Source organism: Mercenaria mercenaria, chromosome 13 (genome assembly GCF_021730395.1).
Source record: "Mercenaria mercenaria strain notata chromosome 13, MADL_Memer_1, whole genome shotgun sequence".
Classification (NCBI taxonomy): domain Eukaryota; kingdom Metazoa; phylum Mollusca; class Bivalvia; order Venerida; family Veneridae; genus Mercenaria; species Mercenaria mercenaria.
This window is the reverse complement of record NC_069373.1, coordinates 74,982,871-74,991,680: the sequence shown is the minus strand read 5'-3', so window position 1 is coordinate 74,991,680 and position 8,810 is coordinate 74,982,871. Positions and strand designations below refer to the sequence as shown.

At 34.7% G+C, this 8,810-nt stretch overlaps 1 protein-coding gene across 1 annotated transcript in view; it reads left to right on the top strand.

The window, feature by feature from the left end:
* Nucleotides 1–342: 342 nt before the first annotated feature.
* LOC123529969 (protein rolling stone-like) overlaps nt 343–8,810 on the top strand; it is a 52,351-nt gene continuing 43,883 nt past the window's right edge. The window contains exon 1 of the mRNA XM_045310613.2: nt 343–664. Coding sequence (XP_045166548.2) covers nt 569–664 — 96 coding nt within the window. The 5' untranslated portion in view covers nt 343–568. The remainder of the gene's footprint in view (nt 665–8,810) is intronic.

Sequence of the window (8,810 nt, the reverse complement as noted above, 5' to 3'; positions counted from 1 at the left end):
ATAAGTATAAATTTTGTCCTTGGTACAAGGTTATATAATTCTGTAAGCAGATAAGTCTTTGAGTGTAGCCTTGTATCTGGATAATGTAGCTTTGAGAGTTACCTCCAGGCCAAATGCTGTACTTATCCCTTTTAGAAACCGGCTGATACAAACATTGTTTCTGTACACTATACAAACGTACACCATACATAATAACTGTAATTATATATACATGTATGTCTATAACAATTGCGTTAATTATAGTGGTGGCAACATATTGTTGCTTTCATATATATACATTGCTCTTGGGAAAATCCAATATACTGAATATGTAGAGAAATAAATGCCTTTTAATCGTCCGGAATGTTTGTGGCAGTCTGTCGCCCGAGCATTGGTTAATAAATGTCATTTCACTTTCAATGTGAGCTTGGTGGAAATTGCTCCATTACCAAAGAGGAATGATCTTAACTTGAAAATTCGTTAAAAGTGATCAAATTATCTGGATTTTTAACGGATTATTTCAATGTGGTTTTCTTTGAGTTTAGTCAAAATTGTTACTTAAATCAGAAGTTAATCTGACAAAAAAGTTATGACAAACTGCTGCACGGAGTTTGCGATCAACGAGTTTCAGCTGGAAAAAGTTGGTCTAAATCATGAAAGTCCGCATGTTTTTGTTACCCCACAGGTGAGTGTTCACAATCACCAACGTTTAAATTTCAAATTATTAGACTTACTTGATTTTGTCTATAATGCAAACACACGCTGAAACTAGACACTGAATCTGAAACCCATGTGGAAAGTTTAAAGTCTAAATCGTTAACTATGGTTAAAATTTAAGCTTCTATTTACCACTTTTGGTAATCAGACATGTATGAACACAGTTTCACTACCGCTCAAAGAACAATGGATGATTGCGTTCTTGGTGACAGCTGTAATTCGTGTACAGGACAAAATTAGTTATACCACAAATATTACTAAAATTAACTAATCATAAAAAGTTTTAACTCTTTTACGAAAAAATGAACGACAATATCGTCCGTCCGTTTGTCCGTCCATGAAAATTGACACATGTTATTATATAGAATAAGAATGATTGTACATGTACAAAACATGCTTGGATAAATATCCGATATTTATTTATTTTGGTGATTTATCATGAATAATGCCTTTCAATTAACATTAAGATACGAATCTTTCCATGTTTCTGTAAAATCGTTTTATGTTGCGGGCATGAAATTTCGAGGTGTAGTCAAAATTGCTATTTCGCGGGGATACGAATTCGTGGGTTTCAATTTGTGAAAATGAAATGAATGACAAGTTTCGCTTGTTTGTTGGGATTTAATTTTGTGGATTGAGGCAATCATGAAATACACGAAAATTAGTTCCTCATGAAGTTTAATGAATTAACAGTATATACAGAAGTTGATCTAGAAGCATTTCCTTTACGAGTTTTGCTCTTACTCGGGCTACAGACAGTAGCTTCATTATTTTTTCCACTTCATAGCATTCGTTTGTCGTCAGATCAAATATTTGACGTATGGCAGCTGTAATTAATTTTTGTCTTTTATAGATTGAGAAATTCTTCGTTTTGTATTGCAGTGATCAATACAAGCACTCTTCCAAGCCATTGTTGATAAAGCGGTGGAACTCTTAACCTCTGCCTGTCTTTTATGGGTACTAAAATTCCAAATGTATGGCAAAGAAATTTTAGAGAATATAAAACAGACATTAGTTCTTCTAGTTCAGTTTGTTCTGTCATTCGCATGACGCATACATTAGCATAACTTTGCACTTCATTTTTACAAACATTCCAACTTACTTTTGCCACACAAGAAAATATTTTAAAAGATTATGCCCGATTTGTTTCATAGAGAATTCATATATCATGTCTTTAAGATATACTTATACGAAACTGTAAACATTTCTCTGGGATCAAGGACATATAGATTTTTAGACAGACATTGTTTTCAAAAAAAAAAATAGTCCAACCTGTACTAAATACCGCCTTAAAGACTACCGCCATACAATCGCCCTTGTTTTATATTGTTTTTTTATATGCTGAGTTACGTCAAAGACAACATTACTATTGTGCTTATGTTGTCTTGTCAGTCAAATAACATGTATACCCGCTAGTTATGGGTGCCAGGCGTAGTGGTCTAGTGATCGGCGGTCAATCCAGAAATTCGGAGTTTGAATCCCGGTCCAGGCACTGGAAATTTCTGAGGTGCTCTTGAGTGTCTCCAACCTAACTAAGAAGCAGGTTCTGGTTTAGTCGGGACTAGTACTGGTTCTACCCAGGAAAGACGGCACCGTGTGTATCGATGCTAAAAGAACCAGACTATTTATTCCCAAAGAACTAGGCAAAGTTAGCCAGACAGCGCTGTACCTAATGCCTAATGGATTTCTCTCTGTATGTTCTGGGGACTTTCTCCCGTTTCGTCCCTCTGGTCAGATCACACCGTGTCTGTACTGGTAAGGCTCCTGAGTGGCTGCATTCTAGCTATGTAAAGCACCTTTGAACATGTTTATCATGAAAAGGACGCTATATATCTGGTAAAATATAATACAATGTAGTTGCATAGGGAATTGGTGATGGGATCCAACCCGACTTTAATGCTAAAATAAAGCATCAATCTTAGCTGTAATGCCATTTGTTTAACTCCGTTGCACTGTTTGATTCCAATCCTCCATACAACATAAACTACATCTGTACATGTTTGAATTTGCATGACTGAGCATATTCAAGTTTAATATGAACTTAGGTGCTACCTAGAAGGCAGAGCTCCCTTGAAAAATCACCAGTGCCCCTTGAAAATTAAAGGAGTGCTGCTGGAATGACCTGGAATTATGGATCCGTTTTAGGAAGTTTATGTTCTTTAAGATCTATTAAAATTTTCATGAGAAAGTTACAGTTCTTTTTAGAAAGAATAATGTGTCCAACTTTAAGGCAAAATACTGCTATGATAGACCTCTGGTAAGGGAGAATGAAAATCATTTACATGTACAAAGCTTGTTTAAAAACCAAAAGACTAGCTTTGTACATGTAAATGATGAGAATTTTACCCAGAGAAAATCATTTTTTTGCCGAAATTCTCGAAAACTTCTGTTTTATTTACTGAAGTGCGAAGTTAACAATTTTATGGTTAATCTTTTAGCACAACTGATACAGATTAGGAATGGTAGTTACTAGTAGGAGCCTTTTTGATGTTTATTGATAATTCATAGTCAATAGTTTTTTTCCTAGTAATAAACTCTGGTCAGTGATTTTTAAGCTTGTGGATGAAATATATGTTAACAGGGAGAAGAGCATTTTGTGCTTTTCAGAGTTCAATGCCTGTAAATTTTGATCCAGAAACCTTTTTTTTTTTAAAAAGTTTTATCTACTGACTACTGTAGGCTACAGACAGTACTACATTGGAACCTGACATCACTAACAAAACACTTGTTAAATATCACATGAATGACTTTATTGTTTTTACAATACTTTCAAAACCCATAATAAATAAAATTAAAAAAAACCTGAAATAAAAAAGAAATTTAAAAAAAAAAAGACGCTTCTTGGTGAGGATCGAACTCCCGACCTTTGGATTTCACCGCGACCTCGCTAACCACTGCACCAGTGTGGAAGTATGACGTCATCACCACAAATATAAGTATATATAATAAACTTCAGTTGTGGCAGCGTGACGAAAATCGTTTCACATTGAAAATATTGTATTTTACCTTTCTTTCTTCGTAGAAAATGTATTTAGCACTAAATTCTTATTATCAGGCGCTCATTTACATTTTTATTCAACGTTCAAAGCAGTAAGCGAAACGCTTTGTCAACTGTAAACAGCAAGCGTCTATTGACGTCTTACTGATTAATTACTATGAGCATTGCGTACTGGAAGAAACCCGAACAACACCGATTCCAAAAACTTACCACGAATTTTCAACTTGATAGTAATGTCTGTACACAGTTTTATGCATTTTCTTTTTCACACGTCTAACCGTAATGCGACGCTGTCGGCGCCGCTTTGCGGCGCCGCTTTGCGGCGCGGTAGCTCTGCTATTACAATCATTAAGTTACAGGGGTGGTATAGTACGTCATCAACAGGTGCGCGCAACACTTCCCGATGCGGCTTTTTTATGTCAAAACACATCGATTCGGTGAGTAAACTTACGATTATTTCATTGGTAACAATAGATTTGGAAATGACATATAGTCTAAAGTACCCGCATGTGTCTCTAGTTTGTCACTGACGTTTACAATTTTCAAGAAAGTCTTACGTTTAAGAGAACATTCGAGCACAATGCACTTCGTGGAAACACTTCCCCATTCACCACACCATATTACATCGCATAAAAAGAGTTTTCTTACATTTCTAATGACTAAATGCCTTGACGGGTGTTCTTTTATGGCAAACAGAGGTCAGTGATACCTTAATTAATTATTGCAATCTATAGTTTCAAAGAAATCAGTAATATAAAATTTCGCCTTCCCGGTTCACCAGGTAAAACGATGCACTTCCCGGCTCACCGCCCGTGTGGCATCGTGTTATACGTAGCCCTTCAATTTATTTTGACGTATGGTACTTCGGTTGCCATACTAGCAAAACTAGTATTAAGCAATGAACGTTTATGTCAGTAAAAACAGTGTTTAATTTACCTTCAACGGCTATATTATAACAGATTTACTCTTTCTTTTTCAGATCACAACAGAAACACCGGAGATATTCTGTTTATCAGAATTAAATTATGAAGCTAAACATTTGGGGTTTAGCAGTATGATATCCGTAGACAGATGAACATAAACTGCATATAGTAATTCATGCATTTTTGGGAATAAAATGACACGTAAAAAGAACAGAATTGTAGAAAGAACAATACCCGCTTGTTGTGGATGTTTGTGAAAAAGACATAAATGAAGACCACAAAAGTAGTCGTTGTTTGAGGCTCACTCACTGGCAATATGTGCAGACACCGTTTAAAACAGCTCACTGTTACGTGTGACCACTACCGTACAATAATTAGCCATGGACAGCTTTTGTAGACGGAATTTAATGTGATTTTGCGTGACCAAACAATTGTGAATTTTTATTGAAACATGTTTTGTTTTGTCTGTCTGTGTTGAAGTCACAGAGTCTTGTCAGTGCCTCTCCTTTCTTCTAAATAACATTTGACAGATTTTGATGAAAGGCAACAGCAGTATCAAACTTTGTATGAAATGTAGTTGACACTAATGCTCATAACGGGTAAAACACAACAATGTAAATATTCTTGTTATCTCTATGTTTCGGTCAATAAACGTTCACAGATTATACTACATTGCCACTTTATCAATTTTTGTGTGTTTTTAATGAAATTTCTGAGTTATAATTAGCGTAGTTGCGCAAAACCTCAACATTTACCAGTTTAATGGTTTCAAGACCTATTATATTCTGATTTTTGTTGATCTCCACTTCATGTCTTTTTGTGGTGTCTGACTATTTCCAATAGTTGAGAATATGTGACATAGAGATGTACACTTCTTCTTGATCGAAGAAAATTAAAGCATACATTGTGGAAAGAATGTGTCAGATATCCGATCTTATGAAACTTAAGGCGAATTTCATTTTTTTAAATGTTGAGTTATAAAGAATTACGTCCAAAGTTAATGAAACGTTATCATTATACTCGTATTTATAAGTGTGTATAAAACTTAGAATTGCTACAATCAAGTAATAAATCTACTTTCGTTGATTTGTGTAAATATATAACATTAGCTGATAAAAAGGAAGATGTTGCTATGTTTTGAGAGTGTATGTGCGTATTGTTTATGTCACAACGGCTTCCACTGTGTAAGCGTTTAAATAAAAAATCAGTAAAATTTCCTGTTTTAAATAATCTTTTATACAACAACATTTTCAACAACTAAACAGTTTAAGAAAAGCAAAATAATTTACAATGCAAGTAAAATTGTTCTACCACTGTTCAAGCTCACTTCGAGTTTTAACATGTAATTGGGTGCACTAAGATTTGCAAGCAAAATCTGAACATTAGTCAAATGTTAAATCCTGAACCGTTTTCTAGTGTAGATTCAATCGATGTCCCATTCTACTACGTGGTAATTATAATTCGGTTGTAGTCACTCTTGTCCTTTCCCTACGCACATCTAAAACTCTTTAATAAGAACATTTCGTTGGCGCGATACAGTAATTTCTCATTTTTCCCGAGCAATTGTGATGATCACTTGGCCCTGAAACGTTAAACAAAATTAAATAGTAGCATATCATTAAAATCTAAACTGCATTGGTGCGACTTTATACCTTTAAAAATATATTAAAAGGTTGCTCCTTTAAAAAACAGCACATGATAATAATTTAACTGTATAATTTTGCTTTACTTAGCATAATTATCAATGGAAATTCTTATTTGTCTCATCGAGTCTTGCCTTGTACTTAAGTTCGGAATCAAAGCCATCATACTCGACTATTTTCGATGACACGCCATATATAGTTATCATGAAAAACAAATTAGAGTAACAAGTTAACTAATGGTTTCCAAAATACTTTCTATTTATATCATCATGTGTCGAAGTGCCTATCTAACTATACCCCTTATTAAGGTTTATCTACTGTATCATTATTGAAATTAAATCAGTTATTTATATCCATACCTTCAAGCAGCAACCGACATAGTCGTGACAAAGTTTGGTACGGAGACCTAGTTGAGCGTTGAAATCCTTGTCTGGGGTAATTCCGTTAGAGGATGTTCTCCACTTCTCAAATATTATGTCGTACAGCTTTTGGAAATATAATACGTCAATTATGTCTTGCATGCCGATCACTCAGCAATCCTTTTTACATATAGATTCTAATGACAATTCCACTGATGCAGACTAGAAGTTTTGTTTCCTTTTTCATCTTTCATGTACCTAAAATAACAAATATAAGGACATGATAGAACATAATTATATCATACATATGCACGTTTATAGTACACAACATATGTTCAAGATATGCCTCGTTCTTTTAATATTATCTTCAAATGCTTAAATGAAGTTTACGGACCATCTAGTGCAAGCACTCTAACAATCAGTTATTCGAATTAATAGAACTTCCAGGCAAGCGTGATCACATTTACATGAGCACCAGCCCGATGTTAGTCATGCTGGAAATTGGTGAGCCGGGAAGGACATCAATTCAGTTGGTGAACCGGGAAGGCGAAATTTTAGTTTACTGATTTTTCGGAAAGTTTAGATTCTAATGACTAATCAAGGTAACACTGACATCTGTTTACCATAAAAGAACACCCGTCAATGTTTGGATTTATCAGAAATGCATGTAAACTCTTGTTATGCGACATAATATGATGTGGTGAATAGGGAAGTGTTTCCATGAAGTGCATTGTGCTCGAATGTTCTCTTAAACGGAAGGCTTTCTTGAAAAATGCAAACGTAAATGATAAACTAGACGCATGTGCGGGTACTTTCGACTATATGTCATTTCCGAATCTATTAGTTATCAATGTAATAATCGCAACTTTACTCACCGAATCGAGATGTTTTGACACAAAAAAGCCGCATCGGGAAGTGTTGCGCGCACCTGTTGATGACGTACTATACCACCCCTGTTACAAAATCAAAAACTTTCACTCGCAAGAAGAAAAATAATTATGGTGCTAGTTTTCATAATATACAAAAATGTCGCACGAAACAAATTCTTTTGCACGAAATTGTCTAGAGTTGAGTCGACTTTTGATGAAGAAGCAATTAAAATGATAGAGTATAACCTGTATATATTATTTATAGACGGTCGCAAATAAGACAAGGTACTACAGAGATAATGTTTTGGCAATTTTAAGATTTTTGAAGTGTATACCATTCATCTTCCATGAAACAGAACTGTCAGAACTGGATTCCCTAGAAAAAGACATTCCCATACAATGTTTCAAACCTTGCAGTGTGCCTGGAAATATGTATTTGCTATAGTCAGTTACGATGAAGACAGTATTAACTGATTCTATGTAAGGAGCTGGATGTTTGGCCACGGACATTATTTTTATCTTTTTTGTTTGTTTGTTTTTAAGATATGTTTCTGAAAAGGGTTGTTACACTGACAGCAACGTTATGGGTCAACTTTTTTGTTGTCCTTGTATAAATAGTGCAATTTCTTGACTACATAAAATTTGTAGAAGGTTTTTCTAACCCAATTAATAAATTGATTTATAATCAGATATGTTGCGAGTACTTAGCAGTCACTGGATATGCATGAATTTTACGAAAATTAACAAATAGCAAAGACTACAGCTGACACCGGGATTTGGCAGCATGAGAGTTTCCTTAAATTAAGGATTGTCCGATGAAATTCTAAATATTTACACTAATATTTACAAAAAAATGATTGCTCAAATATATTTTATTGAAAAGAAAATATTGTACTTCTAAGTGACATTATATTGTTATTTAGAGAAAATAAGATGCTTTATTTTTTACAATCTTCCGAGTAACGTTTTTCCTTTTCTTGTATGATGAAATCAAAATGTTGTAGCTTATGATATTTTCAGGTAACAATTTTCCTTTTGTTACATTATTATTATTATTATTATTAAACCAGATTTATATAGCGCCCTTTTCATGATAAACACGTTCAAAGGCGCTTTACATAGCACAAACGCAGCAGACACAGAGCGATCTGACCAGAGGGACAGAGTGAGATAAAGCCCCCAGAACAGATAGAAAGAAATCCTTTTTAGATACAGGCCTGTCTGGCTAACTTAGCCTAGCTCTTTGCGCATAGACAGTCTGGTTCTTTAACGTGCCCAGTGTATAGCACCGATAAACGCGAAGCCGTCTTTCCTGGGAAGAA